At 39.8% G+C, this 19,367-nt stretch overlaps 1 protein-coding gene across 1 annotated transcript in view; it reads left to right on the top strand.

The window, feature by feature from the left end:
* LOC126334711 (cubilin-like) overlaps nucleotides 1-15,855 on the top strand; it is a 450,438-nt gene extending 434,583 nt beyond the window's left edge. Inside the window, exon 10 of the mRNA XM_049997222.1 lies at nucleotides 4,696-15,855. Coding sequence (XP_049853179.1) covers nucleotides 4,696-5,370 — 675 coding nt within the window. The 3' untranslated portion in view covers nucleotides 5,371-15,855. The remainder of the gene's footprint in view (nucleotides 1-4,695) is intronic.
* The last annotated feature ends 3,512 nt before the right edge of the window (nucleotides 15,856-19,367 follow it).

Raw genomic sequence — 19,367 nt, 5'->3', positions numbered from 1 at the left:
GTTTTTATCTCCCAGTAAGTTTCACAACGGCGCACACCCACTGCAGAGTGAACACACAATCAATTTCATAATCTATTGGCACCATAAAAATGTTATGACGGTTTTTAAAAGAACTCTTTTGGTGCTATCTAGAACTGTCAGCAAAAGGGTTGTGCCAATTTATTATAATGTAGAGCGGGTCTCTCGAAAATGCTATTATCCCATTAACTGTTATCCTCCCAAAAATGTTATTACAGTTTTCGTTAGAACTCTTAGGGTCCTATTAAGAAATGCACATCAGACCTTTAGTACGAATTTATTACTATTGCATGACAAAACTGAGTCCCACATTAATTATCTCATATAATGTCATCGACCCAAATAATGTTATTACAGTTTTGGCAGAACTCTGTGGGTGCTATTCAGAACTGTCATCAGAACTATTCAACGAATTTTGCTATCGTGGAGAAAGTGAGTATAGATTAAACCAATTATCGTATAAACTATTATCGCCACAAAATGTTCTTATCATTTTCAGTACAACTCTTCGGGTGCTATCCAGTACCGCCGTCAGAACTGTTATAGAAATTAATTTTTTCTAAACTGACAAACAATTTTTTACCATACAAAAATTTTGCCGAGTTATGGTTTTCTTCCCGAAAATCTTCAGAACTCTTCATATTTTGAGCAGGAAAATATAGAACTATTGCATATATATAGAACTATGAAAAAAATGTATATTTCTCATAAAAGAGGTTCAAACTTCACGGGAAATGCTCATAAGCATAAGCTTATTAAATGCAGTTACTGCGTAAACGATTACCTGCACAGAATATGTTACTAGTATTTTCGATTGAACTCTTACTATGTAGCCAGAGCTGTCATCAGAACATACGAATAGACATAATTTTTTTGTAGAGTAAGTGAGCCCCACAATCAATCACTTACCTTACAAACTATTATAACCACCAAAATTGTTATTGTGATTATCGATAGAAGTCTTGCGGTGTTAACCAGAACTGTTCATCAAAACTGTTGTACGAATTTACTTTTTTCTGTGGAGACAGTGGGTCTAACATCAAAGCAGTTACCGTATAAACAATCATCGCCACAAAAAATTGTAATTCGGATTTTCGATAGAGCTCTCGGTGTTCTGTTCAGAACTGTTGTACGAATTTACTTTTTGCGAAAATTGCCAAAGAATGTATTCGATACCAAAATATTTTCGAGTATTGTTGTTATCTTCGCTAAATTCTGTAGATCTATTCAAATTTTGTACAAATAACTCTAGAACTGTGGCATTTCTATCAAGAAAAAATATATAATTCTGAAGAAAAGTGTGCGAACTTCACAGTAAGTGAAAAGGTCTCGTCCTTAAATTGCAATTATCTCGTAACGTATTAGCTGCACAAAAAATTGTTATCAAGATATTCGATAGAACTATTGGGGTTCTGTTCAAAACTGCCCTCAGAACTGTTGTACGAATTTACTTTTTGCCAAAATTAATAAAGAATGTATGCTATAGGAAATTTTTTTCGAGTATTGTTGTTTTCTTCGTTAAATTCTGCAGAACTATTCAAATTTTGTACAACGAACTCTAGAACTATGCCATATCTATCAATAACTCTGAAAAAAATATATATCTGAAAAAAAGGGTGCCAACTTCACAGTAAGTGAAAAGATTTTCTCATTAACATGAAATTACCTCTTAAACTATTAGCTACACAAAAAAATAGTACTTGGATTTTTTAAAGAACTCTTAGGGCTCTGTTCAGAACTGTGCTCAAAACTCTAGTACTTATTTACATTTTGCAGAAATTGACAAAGAATGTTTTCGATACGAAAATTTTTCGAGTATTGTTGTTTTCTTCGCTAAATTCATCAGAACTATTGAAATTTTCTACAAAGCACTCTAGAACTATGGTACATCTATCAAGAACTGTGAAAAAATGTATATTTCTCGAAAATGGGATGCTAACTTCACACGATTGCTCTGACCCACGCATGCGTGCAAACTGCAAGGTGCCTTCACCTTGACCAGCAAAAGGCAGCCTGTGTGCCATCGATACAATTAAGTGACACATTTGCTGGTGATTCTCTGCATGCTTCAACGTGAGTCACCCTTATCCCCCAAATCATATCTCTCAGTCGTTCTGAGACATTACAACCTCTGAGCTCTAAGGAACTGTTCAAATTGTTCAAATGCCTCTGAGAGCCATGGAACTTAACATCTGAGTTCATCTGTCCCCTAGAACTTAGAAGTAATTAAACCTAACTGACCTAAAGACAGCACACACATCCATGCCAAAGGCATGATTCGAACTTGCGACCATAGCAGCAGCTCGGTTCCGGACTGAAGTGCCTAGAACAGCTCGGCAACCGCGGCTGGCTTCGAAGGAACTCTAACAAGTGAAAGACTAAATACCCTTTCCTGAGAGTTCCTAATTCGCCTACTACACACTTTCTGATATAGCCTGTGATATTGCGCAGGGTTTAAGCTAAGTTTTTATCAAATCTCATCGAAATCACTTCAGCAGGTTAGTAATCATAAATTCGAACGTCATGCACGATGCGACAGTTTCTCAAACATCTCAGTGTTTATGACGTCTTATATCCTGAACTATGTGTTGTTGAGTGATATAATCTTGCAGATAAATTCTCTGGTGTGTTTGGACAGCATCTACTAAATGTGCCACGAATGCAGACTGTGGGGGTGACAGAGATGAAATGTTTCGTAAAGGTTTGATATTATGTGTAAAGTTCCTTTCAAGTCACTAAATGCTGTCGGTCTCTAATATTGGATGAATAAAATCTGGATATTCACGTTTTGAGGCCTATACTTCTTTTACACAGCCATTCCCACATCTTTGACAGGTACTTGGGATTCTTTGCACACAGTAAATGATGTGAATGCGACTTTTGGATGAAACCGGTCCATTTGTTTCAGAGGAGACGTAGAACAAACATACAAAATTTTTATAATGGATATGGATATCTTTCCTTTTCGTGGTCTGATTTTGATTACATATAGATTGTAATTCGGTCAGAGAAAGCAAAAGACTTGGAAAAGAAGTTGAACGGAATGGACAGTGTCTTGAAAGGACGATTAAGATGAACATCAACAAAAGCAAAACGAGGATAATGGAATGTAGTTGAATTAAATCGGGTGACGCCGAGGGAATTATATTAGGATATGAGACACTTGAATTAGTAAATGAGGTTTGCTATTTGGGGAGCAAAATAACTGTGATGGTCGAAGTAGAGAGGAAATAAAATCTAAACTGGCAATGGCAAGGAAAGCGTTTCTGAAGAGGAGAAATTTGTTAACATCAAGTATAGATTTAAGTGTCAGGAAGTCCTTTCTGGAAGTATTTGTATGGAGTGTAGTCATGTCTGGAAGTGGCACATGGGCAATAAATAGTTTGGAAAAGAAGAGAATAGAAGCTTTCGAGGAGTGGTGATGCAGAAGAATGCTGAAGATTAGGTGGGTAGATCACATAACTAATGAGGAGGTATTGAATAAAATTGGGGATAAGAGGAGTTTGTGGAAAAACTTGACTAGAAGAAGGGACCGGTTGGTAGGACATGTTCTGAGGAATCAAGGGATCACAAAATTACCATTGGAGGGCATCGTGGAGGGTAGAAATCGTAGAGGGAGACCAAGAGATGGATTACACTAAGTATATTCAGAAGGACGTAGGCTGCAGTACGTACTGGGAGATGAAGCAGCTTGCACAGGATGTAGTAGCATGGAGAGCTGCATCAAACCAGTCTCAGGACTGAAAACCACCACAACAACAATAGTCTGTACGGTAGCCAAAGTTATGCTCAAGTTACCTACAAAAGCCAAACGAAAATTCATGAAGTAGTTTCGGAGATCAGTGTGTTCAAGGAGACAGACAGACAATAAAATATTAATGAAACATCAGATTATTGTGTATTTCTTTTCCTTGCCCAGTTCTGATGAAATGAAGCCTATATGTTGCCTCAAGCTAGGCTGATGTTACCCGTTAAAACCCCGTACAAATCCGTCTAGTATGAAAATTCCTGGTGGATTAAAACTGTGTGCCTGACCGAGACTTGAACTCAGGACCTTTGCCTTTCGCGGGCAGTTTTAATCTGCCAGGAAGTTTCATATCAGGGCACACTCCGCTGCAGAGTGAAAATCTCATTCTGGAAACATCCCCCAGGCTGTGGCTAAGCCATGTCTCCGCAATATCCTTTCTTCCAGGAGTGCTATTTCTGCAAGTTTGGCAGGAGAGCTTCTGTAAAGTTTGGAAGGTACGAGGGGAGGTACTGGCAGAAGTAAAGCCGTGAGGACGGGGCGTGAGTCGTGCTTGGGTAGCTCAGTTGGTAGAGGACTTGCCCGCGAAAGGCAAAGGTACCGACCTCGAGTCTCGGTCCGGCACACAGTTTTAATGAGCCACGAAGTTTCATATCAGCGCACACTCCGCTGCAGAGTGAAAATCTCATTCTGGATCCGTCTACTAGTTTTGGAGGTTAACGCATACAAAAACAAACAGATGGACACTACGTTTTTACAGTTTCAATTTTATTGTAGACTGTTAGATTTTTCCTTTTAAAAGTGAAAACTGTTCCTATTCACCCCATTTTACAGTAGGCTGAATTTCGATATGTTTGGTATTTTTTTGTAATGGTCGACTATGTGTGTCAGTATTTTTTGTTATATTGCCACGAATACTTCTATTGCAACAGGTGCACCGGGACCGCGACATCTGGCTGCACTTCGACAAGGTGAAGTTCGCGTCGCGCTCGTGCGAAGACGGCCACCTGCAGCTTTTCCTGCCTGGCAAGACTGAGCCCTTCCTGTCGGTGTGCGGCAGCAACGTCAGCGTGCTCAAAGAGGTGCCCATAATCCCGGAGGCGGACATAATGGCGGCGGCGACGGAGGCGGCGGAGGCGGCCGGAGCGCCGGCGTCGGGGGCGGGTGCGGGGGCGGACGGCCACCTGCCCGCGGTGCGCATCGAGTTCGCGGGCAGCGTGTGGCCGGCGCGCACCGCCTTCAAGATCGCGTGGACCGAGCTGTTCCACCTGCCGCGCAACCCGGACGGCTCGGTGGCGCAGGCGGGTCTGGCACCCGGCGACTGCGCCTACCTGTGCCCCGGCGAAGCCGGCTTCTGCGTGCCGTCCAGGCTCGTCTGCAACGGAGTCGTTAACTGCCCCAACGTGACCGGCGCGTTGGGGCCGCACGACGAGAACCCCGAGCTGTGCAAGCTGCGCGGCGCCGAGCAGGTGGGCTGGGCCGCCGTGGCCGTGGGCGCCGCCTGCGGGGCCGTGCTGGCCGTCTGCTGCGTCGCCGCCGTCTGCCACGTCTGCTGGTGGCGCAGCAGGCTCTCCGGCCACGTCGACCTGCCCTACCGACTCTCCTAACTGACACCGCCTGCCTCGCAGCCAGTGAAGTGCAGCCTCCAGAGAACCTCGCAAGAACACACACTAGTACACACAAACAATAACCACAATTACAAGTACTCAAAGAAAAACTTCACTATCTCCAATGCGCTCTTTGTTAAACACAAGTTTTCTACAGCACTACTGGGCAGTTTTGAGTTTCAGCTCATTTCCAGACACACCGGTGGATTACATTCGCCCAATTTAGGTCTTGATAAAGTAGTGCCTCTTAATTACTGGTGAGACGTTTAATCTCGTTATGAGATTTACTGATTGGGGACTCCATGGAGTGTTCTGTGCACCACGACCAAATAGTGGATAGAATTGGAAGGAGAATCAGCATTGGTCGTATTTTTTTGTTTTATTATCCGCAAAATCGATTTTCGGTCACTTAGTGACCATCCTCAGTGCTGTAATATACAATTAAAGTTGGTAGGCACTGGTATCATACATGTGATCGCTCTAAGCTTGTTGATGCCAGTGCCTACCAACTTTAATTGTACATTACAACACTGAGGATCGTCACTAAGTGACCGAAAATCGATTTTGCGGATAATAAAACAAAAAAATAAGACGAATGCTGATTCTCCTTCCTATTCTATGAGGTTTATTGTATTCACCCTATGCTGGTGTCAAACATATACCGGGTGATCAAAAAGTCAGTGTAAATTTGAAATCTAAATAAATCACGGAATAATGTAGATAGAGAGGTACAAATTGACACACATGCTTGCTATGACATGGTGTTTTATTAGAACCAAAAAATACAAAACTTCCAAATATGTCCGACAGATGGCGCTTCAACTAATCACAATATCAATAATTGGCATAGCAAAGTAAGACAAAGCAAAGATGATGTTCTTTAGAGGAAATGCTCAATATGTCCACCATCATTCCTCAACAATAGTTGTAGTCGAGGAATAATGTTGTGAACAGCGCTGTAAAGCATGTCACCAGTTATGGTGAGGCATTGGCGTCGGATGTCGCCTTTCAGCATCCCTAGAGGTGTCGGTCGATCACGATACAATTGCGACTTCAGGTAACCTCAAAGGCAATAATCGCACAGACTGGGGACCTGGGAGGCCAAGCATGACGTAAGTGGTGGCTGAGCACACGATCATCACCAAACGGCAAGCGCAAGAGATCTTTCACGCGTCTAGAAATATGGGGTAGAGCGCCATCCTGCATTTTGCTTCTAATAAAACCCCATGACATTACAAGCACGTATGTAAATTTTAACCTCTCTATCTACATTATTCCGCGGTTTATTAAGTTTTCAAATTTATTCTGACTTTTTGATCACCCGGTATATTTGATAGGAAGAGAACCCCATAACACCGAAATGATGTGTCTTGCTTGAATTCAGCTACTACAGGGCCTCATCATGGGGCCTTATAGGATTGCCAACGACTACGGCAGAATAATGGAAACACAGGTTAACAAAAAGTAACAATAATTAATTTATATTAACCTTTTTTATTTGATCAGGTTAACTTCCATTCAGAAGGCAGTTGCATTCAGCGACTGTCATATTGAATTTTAAATAATTAATTTCACCAATCAGTACTCCTTTTACAGTTTTATTGGCAGATCTAGATTTCAACTAGAAACTAGCCATTCTCAATGCACTATCATTTTTGATCAATGCATGTATTCAATGAACTGTGGATGAATCCCGATGAACAGGCATTATATGCATTAATAAAAAATGATAGTGCACTGAGAATGCATAGTTTCTAGCTGAAATCTAGATTTGCCAATAAAATTTAAAAAGGAAGACTGATAGCTGGAATCTATTGCTAACAATTTCGTTTTTATTTTTTCTTATTGTGACTAGATGAGACTACAATAATCTGGCCACAGCTTTGGGTTCTTTGAGTGCTCTGTGAAAAGGTTCGTTTTTAACCACAACAAATGAAATGTCAGTTCACTTTACAGCTTGAACGAAAGATTTACTTAACTTCACCACGCTTCTTTGCTACAGGGGTACTGAACAATTTAGAGCTGTTATGCGCTAGCAAATGTGACGTCCCCACACTCCAACCGAGTGCTGATATTGTCGACGCCGTAGAGCTGCTACTGCCACATGCTCTCGCAGTGGAGTTAAGACAAGATGCGCCATGACGTAGGTGCCCGTTGGTGAACGGGAGACAAAAATGCGAACTCGTACGATGGATGCTTCTTCTGATTTAAAATTAAATGATTCATTGCCCGGATATGCAGTAGTTGTTAAATCTTATCGGCATCGTACACACCACCAATTGCGAGGAAACATTGTAATTATCAGTCTTCTCGTACGTAGCTGGGTCGTTGCTATGGAGTTTTTGACCTGTATGAAGCGGGATCCACAAATACCCTTTGATCACGTCTGAGTGAACCTACGCCGTAACGTTAAAAAAAAGTTCAGAAGTTCTCTTTTCAATTAATGAAGTAGGTATTTTGATATTCAGGTTAAACTGTCCCTGCTGAACAGTCGTTGGTCAACTATCATTGATCAAATCACTTAATAACTCAGTCCACGCTTGATATTTCACTTGGAACGAACAGTTTATTGTTCCTTGGCCACTAAATACTTTATAACTACCGCACACCACGCACACGCAGTTGGTTTGTAAAGTCAGTTCTATTAAAATTAAGTTTCTTGACAATTACGACAACTTGACTCTTCAGCGTAATTGTATTACCTTCGTGAAGTCGTGTAATTGCGTCCTACCCGAGACTAACTGAGTGTAGTCCTTTGATATACTCTCCACTTCCAACTATTTGAAAGACAAGTCCAATACTCAGTAGTTTCGTCAATAAAGTTCAATTAACCCGTTATGCACGGTTAAACGCGTCTATCAGTTTCTGTCTCTCCTTACAAAATCAGTTTCCGGTGTTCGTGAATCACGTCACGCAAGAAAGACTTCTGATCGCAAAACAATCTCGTCGCGTTCCGTACTCTCAATAACTTAGACAAGAATAGTTCTCGCCCGTCTTTACAGGACGAGAGCCAGCAAGCTACTTCTGTGAAAGAGTGTTGTAGGCTCACTGAATTTCTTCGTTGCGCTTTCAGCACTCTTCCACATAAAAGTTATCTCTGACTAACATAACCTCGGACTTAGATTTCAAGATATTAATGGCAATTATCACTTGGATATTTGTCCATTAATTAAATCTGAGGTCTATTCTTCCTCTTTTCATAACAAAAACTCTCAGTGATGTACAATGTTTTTGCTATCGAAACTTCTCGGTGTTAGCTTATCGGCAAAGATTTCGTATTTGCAAGTTAACTCTTCCCTACTTGATATTATGATATTCTGTCTTAATTGATTTGAAGGGGGTCGTTGGGGTGTTGCACAAAGCATCGGTTGATTTACTAATTAACAAACTGCCCTCTTGATTTACAGTAACCAATCTTGACAAAAGTATATGCTAAGCCTATCTGAAACTTCACGAACACTGTCGTTATCGATGTTGTTGACTGTTGAAGCTCAGGTTTTGAATTGGGCTCAGTTATTGCTAGCTGAACACTATATTGACCTCAGCGTGGTGGTTCCGTTTTGCTCAGAGGGGAGGAAAGGTCTTCAAGAGCACGTCCCAAACGTCTTTGCTGACTGCATCGAGGCCTCGCTGGCGTCTGTGGTATCAATTCGTGTTGTCAGCTTTGGTATGGCAGCGCAGTCTCTATACAGTATTGTAATTCTCGTATGAGGAGCGTTCATATTACACACAGTAATGACTATATTAATTTTTCCAAAAACTTGGTCACTTCCATGGCATTACTGTTCTTTGATCAAGTTTATTGTCTGTGCAGGAGGCTGGAGATAGTCGGCATTAAGGATGTGGAATACAGTTTAGTCTTCTCCACAGTTACACTAAGTATCATCATGGTCGGTGTAGTCCCATCTTGCCAAATTCTCCTTTGATCCACCAACTCCAGGTATCAGTCTATTCAGGGACTTCCAAATCGTCCATTTTTCATCATAGCCATGAGGCAGGGTTTCCAGCTAGGGGGAAAGCAGGTCGTAGCTCTCGATAGTTGCACCCTAGTTTTGCAGCAGTGATCACAAGTGACGTCGATAGTCTAAGGAAACTCCTCCCTGACATTAGTCGTTAAGGGTGCAGTTCGTCCCCATAGAGAGGATGCGTTATTTCCTGCTCCACTTTCTTTCTTCCCTCATCTGCAGCTACAATTCGTGGAACCGGTGATGGTGCTATTCCTGTGAAGCGGTAATGTCATTCCACTGGAGTAGATCTTAGGCAACCTGTTACCATTCTGCAGGTGTCATCGATAGCTATGTCCACCTGTTTGGCATGCGCAGAATTATACCAAAATGGTACGCATATTCTGCTCGCAGGATAGCGTAGTGACACTCCAGACGTTCGTAGATTTTCAGGTCGGCACGGCACTATGATCAGGTCTGTTTCCGTAAATTGTTTCCGGCGGAAAGTATTGACTTGCAGGTATAGAAACATTACAAATAACTCACTGAATATGAAAAATGGTGCGTGGTAATATTTCAGTGTTCGTTTGCGCTGATGTATTTGTTACTGTGGTTCATCCCAGAAACTCAGTGAATTATAATAAAGATCACTTGTAGAATGTCCAGTTGTCTCTTCTCGCTGGCAACTGTAGACCAGGTCCTAATGCTGTATTCAGGCACTGTTCATACTGTGCTAATACTGTCTTGAATAGAGCAATGCGTCGGCTTATATTCATGTTTCGCTGTTGCTTGTGCACTTGGGAACTATTTGTATAATGTAACGCGGAAGCTTGAAATAGTACTTGTCCACTAGCACCTTCTCAGGAGTCTAGCCTCAACTCGGTTGCACCTGTTACACAGCTCGGCGCTCTACTGTGTGGTTGTAATCCGAATCTTTTGGAAGAAACAGTGAGAGCCCCATTCATACGATGCGTTTCAATAGCAGGCTCTGACCTACCGGTAAAATACACAAGACGATGTTACAAATCGCACAACACAAATGGTCTTATTGTAATGAAATTTTGTGTAAGTTCTTACGATAGCCGCTCCCGAAACTTGAACCTGAAAGAGAGGTAAACGATTTGAAGCAGCGGCCATGGCCATTCCATATAGAGGTAATGGGGTGATGAAATTTTTTTATGCAGTAAAGAAGGAAGGAATAAAACAAGTAAGCAGAGGTGATGTCACAAATACCAACGATAAAAAAAACCTGACCTTATCCTGCAACTGATATTTCCTACAAAATCGAAGAATCCTCTCGTCAAACGAATATAAACACAGTTTTTTTCGAAAAAATACCATATAAAAAATTCGGGGTTCCACCATGAAGACTGTAACAGCAGGAACAAATTTCGGGATTCATGCGTGTAAAGGGCGTTTCACAACTACATTTTAAATGTTAGCGGACAGTTAGTTTATACCGAAACAAGAAAAAAAGTGTAGTAACATGGCCACTAAAAGACCTACCGTAAGAACTACGAACTCTTGTACATCCTCGAGGCTGTGAAACACATTTCTTCTGCTACAAACTTTCCAAAATTTTGGAGGAACTTGTATGGCCCAAAAGATGAAAATAATGTCCAAACATGGGCTCTAAAGTGCATACCTTAAGAGCTATCATCACTTTCTCGGTAGAAAAGAAGTATTTTACAGTAGCCAAAAGTAGCAAGTGCTTACCGCTATCAACGTATGCACTTTAGTCTCCATGTTTACTGGACAATTTTTCTTGTTGTGGTCCATACAATCTCCTCCCAAAATATGGAAAGCTATGAGCTACAGTAGAAGAGATGTGTTTCACAGAATCAAGGATAAACAAGTACGCATAGCTCCATGTTTAATGGACGTTTCTTTCTTGTTCTGCTGTAAAGTACCCGTCCCTAAATCTTGAGGACGTCATCTTGTATAGGATGAAGTACAGTTGTGAACAGTACATAGGGCAACGGCAGAGGGGTTTCGACACTCGATTCAGGAGGAACACATACTCTCTGAACGAAAACGAGTTTGAAAATGCCTGTTTTAAAATTTATGAAGAGAAAGTGTGTAGTGGGATAGGTGGTGCATGTGTGCTTGTGCCTGAAATACGTGAATGGGCCCTCGTGCGAGGTACTCTGCCTGAAGAGCTGTTAGCAGACGACTGTTCGAATTGCAGCCTAACAGAAAACAACGACTGTAATAGGAAGCGCGCCGTGATGGAGACAGACCTGTAGCAAAGCCATGAGTACGTACGCCGTCCGCCATTCAAAATACGTATAGTTGTGATACTTTATAATGTTTTTACACTGACACACCACCAATATTAACAAATGTTTCATAGAACGGTATTCATAACCAACACGTAATTGATATTAATTCAATGTGGGAATGTGTTTTTCAGTCGTATGTGACGAATGTATCACACTCAAAGTGATGGCAGTTGCCTTGTGGGCACTATGACGAACTTATATTCTGCCTGACTGCTTTTTTGCCCTATGACGTACCGTGTAAACTTTTCTAGTAATTTGCATGGGTTTTTCTAGCAAACTGGTAGGTTCTGGTACTTTTAATGTTTGATAGTACAGTATGATAGCACCGCTGAACATCGCGGAATAGATGCTGATTAATTATTTTACTTTTATCTACATATGTGAAGATGGGTCTTGTGAACCGAAACGAGTTATTTAAAAAAATGAAAAGAAATCGGAACAGGCCATAAAAAATCCTTTTACGTGGATTAATAACTGTTTCTCAAAGTATTAACATTTATCAAATATTCCTGAATATTTTACCCGCAGATGAAAGCCTCTTCTCTAAAAGCACCAAGGGACTTGTGATCGTATTACGAATGTTACGTGACTCATCAAATTTTAATATTTTAGAAGCGGGTGTGAAAAAATTCCCCTAGTAGTTATATGTCGAATATCACTTACATTGCACATTTACACATGGCGTAGGATTTACAGTCTATTCAGATGTGTTGCAGTAGTCCTTGACGGAACGGTTGTAGTTCTCTGGCTAAAACTCATAGTCTTCAAATCTTAGGATACCGTCAATATACTGTTACAAATGGCATTGTTACGCACTAAATATTCTTGTGATAAAGTCCCCCGACTTACATATGGCAGTAAGTGACTTTCCAGTATCACTCTATGCCGGGGCAATGACTCTTATTACACGAGTACAAGGTAACTGCTGTGTCTGCCATTTCGCTGCAACAGTAAAAACGCAACTTAGTTTTCATTCCTCTGTTCCCTAAGAAATTCTCCTCTATAACAATTTAAATATTTATATCAACTATGTATTTTTATACATGTCACAATATTCTTCACATAAATTATTGTGAAGCAGATTCAAGCCAGTAAGTTGAGAAACAATCCTCTTGACTGTGTATTTCTGTTAAAGGTGTGCAAGGTATCATTCCACTTTCATTGGAAGCAGCTAATTTATGAGATGTCTCCAAGGTTGTCTGTTATATGGTTTTAGAGCTATGATGTCCTGTAGCGTAAAAGGAAAGGTAACAAAGAACGGGAATGAACGTGACCTAAATTGTTCTTCACAAGGCAAAACATCATATAAATGTAACATTAATGTGTTTATTGTGAAATAGTGCCAGTAATATTCTGCTTTTAACACAAACATATGCTCACCAATCTCTTTAAATCATATGTTCAGCTTTCATCGGCACAAGCTCAAATTTCATTAAGAGAAATCGGGGAGTGGTGCACTATTTACACCTGAAGATCGAACACTATGACCTTTTAGAGTCTTGAATCGTGAAAATACAGCCAAAAGAGACGTCACTGAACAAGTACACACAATATTAATTGGCAGCTGCAGAAACTGCAAAGCATGGATAACTAGACTGACAAAATACGTTTTGAATCATCGTCGTCTGTGAGAGTAGAATCGTCATCTTTGAAACCAGTCGCTGTTGTCAGCGACTGTTCCAAAGCGTACGCACCACTAGAATATTTTCAGATTTTTATTCCGTTAAGTTATTGTTATCACGAATGCAGATATTTGAGAGATTCAGAAAAACGAAGACTGATCCAAGTTCCGTTTAAATAAATCATTTCCTGTTAGAAGCTCTAAGAGTAACTTTCCAGAAGTAATCTTAATACTGAATTTATGTTTTGTCGATCACAACTCAATGAAAAAGGATCTCCATTTTTCCAGGAATTTTTTTTTCAGAGTACCAGAGTAGCTGCTGGCATGTAGTAGACGAGATGATTAATAAAGGGGCTATGTTTCGAGCAAACGTGCTGAAACTTCCGAATGTATTAGAACGATGTCCTTGACAGATATCTCTGTGTGTCATGAGCAGCTATAAGTTCAGTCAAGCAACGTATACGCTGCCATTAACTCACGTTTACTTCTGCCGGTTTCACGAAGACCATTGTCAATTACAAAATAGAAGATTTATTGTGAATCCCAGTTACTTGCTGAAGTATACTTCCCCGCATCAGATCGGCATTATATTAATTCAGAACAATACCACAGCTTTACCTAAAGCCCAACCACTTTCAATTGCAGTTATTACACAGTTAATAGTTTTTCCACGCTACTAATTGAGGCATAATTACTACCGCAGAGTGGCCCTTATTTAATTCACAAGTTAATTAGCAGATAGTTTTATCGAATCGACGATGATGCCACCCGAAGCTATGTATTTCTGCTGGTAGTAATCATAATTTTACAGCGTATATGCACGGAAATAATAATATAAAGAGTCTCTCTGTTTAGAATCGTTAATATGATTTGTCTTTGATCTTATCTGTTACAAATCTATTAAAGTACCTTACAATTTATGACAATTTTTATATTCTATGTTAATGTCCATTTGTGAATAGAGAGAAACTAAAAGTGTGTGAATTACTAGCCCATTTACATATATTATATTCTTGACTCATCAGAAGCAAAGGTCGTGACCTTAAAAAACTGGAAATTAAATGTTGCCTGAATGATAGATATAGCTCATGAGAACTGGTTAGCTACTCGATATAGTGAAATTTTATATTTTTTACATGCTGAGTGTGTTTATTCGCCCGAGGTCTGAAAACTTCTGAAAGATATTCCACACCTCACGGTTTTAATACATTCTTACTACTTTGAGTATTGGCCCATAGCAATTACTGGCGATCGTCGTATCAAACGGCAGAAAATTGGAGCCGTAACATTTCTATCACTTCTAGCTGAGTACACATAGCAATAACCTCGGTCAAACGCTACGCATCCACAACAGACTATGAGTAATGGTGCTTTGCAGCTATTACTATTTGTAATTTCATTGCACAGTTCCCGCAGAAACATTTTTGAGGCAGTATGCAGTGACCATTACCTCATTCTTTCACATTTTCACTCTCTCTAAACACCCATAATCACCTAGGTTACGACAGTTTTAGCGAGGCTAACGTTGAGTGAACATTTACAAAATATATGTAATAGCCAAAGCAAGAATGAAACCTGAATCTTGGAAGATATGGAGAAGAATCATCCACACGATAAGGCTTTGAACTGATGCGTGCATGGATAATCTTATCGAAAGTTTCCTGCCCGCGGAAGACAGGTGTCCAGGTTCGAATCTAGGTTTGCTAAAGAGCTATAATCCAGAAAAACGCTCACGTGTGGCCACACTGTCCTTATTCTGCCATCTAATAATGGTATTTTCCTTTACAGATTAATGGTATATTGAAACTTAACGTTTCAGTTAAAGTACTAAAGTGTGCGGTATTACAAAGAACAGAATATTTTTCGTAAGGTATGTGACAGCAATCTATCGGATAATAACGTGTCCAAAGACGTTTCAGGACGTCAGTAACTTTGCAATTCGCAAAAAATATACCATGCTATGGGAGATACCAATAACTTCGTCAGTTTCTACCAAAATATTGTTTATCGGTTCGGTGGTGGAGTACTCAGAGATTTCCTTTTTGAAGACGGCAGATTTGTGCATTTGTACAAAACCTGATACTCCGTGGACTCAATACTTTTGCTGTTACCTTTATGGACTCTTAATTTAAACACTACTGCAAGGTAATTATGCATCTTCGTAAACTAATGAAACTGAGCCTTAATGTGAGTTATCGTTTAGTAATATTACGGTTTCATTTCTTTATTATTGTCTAGTGAAACATTTAAAGGATTTTATGTACACTTATTAAAATGCTAATCGATTTCTAACACAAGGGATATTGTCTTTGACTAGCGTGTTTATGTTACAATTTTGTAATTCAAAAGCCATCTGCGAATAATTCTTCTGGTAAAGGTTCATGGTATATGTCTTTAATATCACTAGAAGTGTACTTCACAATTTGAGAAACACTAATGTTAGTAACTTTCTAATTGTTATTGTCTAATGTGTGCCATATTTTTATCAACAATTGTAAAAATCATACGAGGTATTTTAATACATGCTCCAATCTTTAAAGAAAAGTATTTTCTTGTTGTGAACATATTTTCGTATTTACTGTATTAAAAACTTCAATTACTTTGTCAAGACGAAAAATAAATCAAGTACTCAAATGAATTGTTGATTATAGAGGATTTGGTGAAATCGCGTTTTCTTTTATAATAAACGTCATTAGTTTCCTTTTTTAATATGTATTAAGTATACTTGCGTTTGTTATGCCCTTTTAGGACGTGGTTCTGGTTATTCCTGTGTGACAGTGATCCTTCTTGGGTTTGTATAGAAAACCTCATCTGATGTTTATATTATGGTGATATCTGCAGTACACTGTTCCCAAACCGAAGACAAAATTACACTTGCTCTTTGTAGCTCAACTTTGTTCAATCTTTGTAGTACACGTGATAAAGGTAAAATCTGCTACGTTTTGGATGTTTCTGTCATAAAGGCATTTCTTTTAACCAGATAACGACGAGAAATGTTACAAGCGCCAGGTAGTTTTTCTTTAGTTATGACATTACTAATTTTAACGAAGACGTAGTCGTCTTGTACGTATGCACGGTTGCGACCTGTTGACGCTCGCTTATCTCCCAATACTACCTTTGTCACTCCGGTGTGGTTCACAATATCAGTTACAAAAGCAAAACGAAACTCTTTAAAACAGTATCGATAGAGTAATGGACAAGTTCTACCCTATCGGGCAGACGCATACTGCACGCCTTACTCCTGAATTCGAGGTCAATTACATCAGGTCATCGTGGCGTATACTTTATACCTCCCTCGTTGTTGGTAGAAAAAGTATCCATAATAAACTGTGTTTTAACGCCGAGGACAAATTGATGATTATGTTCACACCCAAAGTAACACCCTAGGGACGCTATGATCTACAGTCAGCTACATATCAAACGACTTTGTGTTTACTTTTCCTTGAAGCAGTAATGGAGAATCTGTAATTTAGTCCATATATTAAATCACTGAAGCAGAACCCATTTCTAGGTTCATCATTATGGTGACCAATTTGAAGGGACGCATTGCTTTTTTAAAGCTATTAGTCCAGATCGACCTCGTAATTCTAAGGAACGAGAAGAGAGCTTTTCACAAGCTTTTGAGCGAATCACAACAAAATGTATTGACTTCTGCAGTTCTTTTCTTGAAAGACGACATGTTTATCCTGGCCAATTTCTACAATGAAAAAAAATTCTAGTTATCGGTAAAGTTAACCAGATAACACGCTCACATGGAGACTCTATAACACACAAAAGTCGTTGAGCACGAACGTGAACGCGTAAGGTGGTGTTTTTTATGAAAATGTGCATCAGTCATTCTGTTTCGAGGAAAAACCCGTGACTGCTAGGAAATATATTGCAACAATGGAGACTAGGGCTTCTTACAGAACTTCAGGACCTTAAGAATTTCATATTCCCACAGGCCACGTGTTGTGGCGCCAGCAGTTTTGCGTAGTTGCCTGCTGACAGTCACCAGTTTAAACAAAGCCAACAGAAATTCTTTGTTATTTAGTATTCATCTTTTCTGGGAGGCTACTAAAATACGTCACAACCTTAATGTTTACATGTTCAGGAGTATTAGATACTCAGTATTACTAGAATTCTGGAACATTCGATATTTGCAGCTGTACTTTCAGTCCAGGAGGCCAGTTCTGTTTTGGCTATATGTTGGTGTTTGCATTAAATGTGTCTCACTCGTACGTGTTGGACCCTGCCTTGGTTTTGGTCTTGATTGTGGTTACAGTGTGACATTCTTTGGTGGAGACGTCGGTTACTTCGAATCTTGAATATCACTGTGGGTCCAATTATATTTATTTGTTTGCCTCCTTAGACTCAGGTGCCATCGGCTAGGTCTTTCTAACGGTCCGTTACAATTTACCGATAAAAACTAACAAGGACAGTAACACACGAAGAATAATGAGTACTAGTGCAGCAACAACGGCGCTGGCCGTCACTGACCGCTACCGCCATGCACAAGCGCTGCTCAGTAGCTGTTGGATTACTGGTTACTCTTCGTGGTTTACTGCACCTGTAAATTTTTTTCAGTCATCAGACTCCTAACTCTTTTCATGTGGCCCTCCTGGAATTCCTCTCCACTTCAGAGTAGCATTTGCAACCTACGTCCTTAATTATTTGGTGGATGTATTCCAATTCTAATTTTTGTTTTCATCCTGTTAATATATGTCGATATAACGAATAATGCACTTGAGTAATTTGGGGTACTGATATCCTTAGAGGTTCAGTCCCTTTAAACAGCAACCAGCCAACTAATTTGGGACCGCTCCGTCCAACGGACCATAAATTTCCTCTTTAAAAATAATTTTTTTACGTGAAACTAATCGACCCTGGACGTCGTATGAAAGAGATGATTAGCAGTTTTTATTTGGGTTGACTCCAGATACACGCTGGTAACACGAATCTCCAAATATCTGTCGAAACACCAAAGAAAATGCGCCTGACGATCCGTATGGTTACTGAAATGATAACTACAGTAAACTAACAATTGTTAATCTTGCCGTTGAAACTTCCCTCAAAAATTCTTTGAAAGACCATTGGTTCACCGTTTATTAAAAGATTTCCTCAAAAACATCAGATATGTGTTGTATTGGAATGCATGTCAGCTAGATTCGGCTACTTTTGGTGCATGTAGTGCTTATATAATAACGAGTACAGCTGCACTGCGCATATTCATATACGGTAACTTATGAATGAGGGTGTAACGTGGGTGGAAATTATGAGGAAACTGTAAAGCTGGGCTTGTGAGGGGTTAGCAGACGAAACATGCACTATCTCAAGAAAGTTCATAAGTTCGAAAATTGCAAAAAAAATGCAACATGCGTGTAGGTAGTCCTGCAATTCGGTGGATGTGATCCACACTTTGAAAATGGAGGGTTGGTTATAGTATGTAACATATCGCAAGTACTCAAGAAATCAACCAGGAAGAAGTTTTAAAACATATCATGAGAGATGGGTCCAGCTACAGGGGCCAGATGCGAGAGCTGTTAGCAAGGGGACTATCAATCAGCGCATGCCAACAAAGAGTCGACCAGCAGCAGACGACGAAAGGGCTTTCACTACACGTCTGGTACAATGGTGGTTTTCGCTACTATATGAAAGATGGGCATATTGAAACAATTCATAATTCGGTAACAATTCGATGTCTCACTGTAGTGCAAATTCTAACATATCAGCGTGCTTGTGGCATTGAGACACATTTACCAAGACTTACACATTAAAAATATAACAGAAAACGAAGAAGTTAGTTGAAGACAGTCTTCAAACATAATAAAAATAGTCGCTGAAATTAATAACTGCCGAAAGTTTCATGCAATCTTCATAATCGAAATGTTGGACTCAGCACTCTAGCTACCATACACGAGAGTCACTCACCGATACATATTTCACTTACCAAATTACTCCGTTCTGTATATTTCCATTGAATAACCGTGTCAGACCTTATTATCCTTCACAGTTACTCAGCAAATAAAAGGTGTGTGGCAATTCTCAGCGCTAACCATACATGATCATGTTATTATATTTATATAAATTATGAATTGTTTCTGAATGATAACTAAAGGCTGTGTCAGCCATTCTTAATTCAAAAACGTTAAGTGAAATATAATATTTAAT

Source organism: Schistocerca gregaria, chromosome 2 (genome assembly GCF_023897955.1).
Source record: "Schistocerca gregaria isolate iqSchGreg1 chromosome 2, iqSchGreg1.2, whole genome shotgun sequence".
Lineage (NCBI taxonomy): Eukaryota > Metazoa > Arthropoda > Insecta > Orthoptera > Acrididae > Schistocerca > Schistocerca gregaria.
This window is presented reverse-complemented; position numbering and strand designations above follow the sequence as displayed.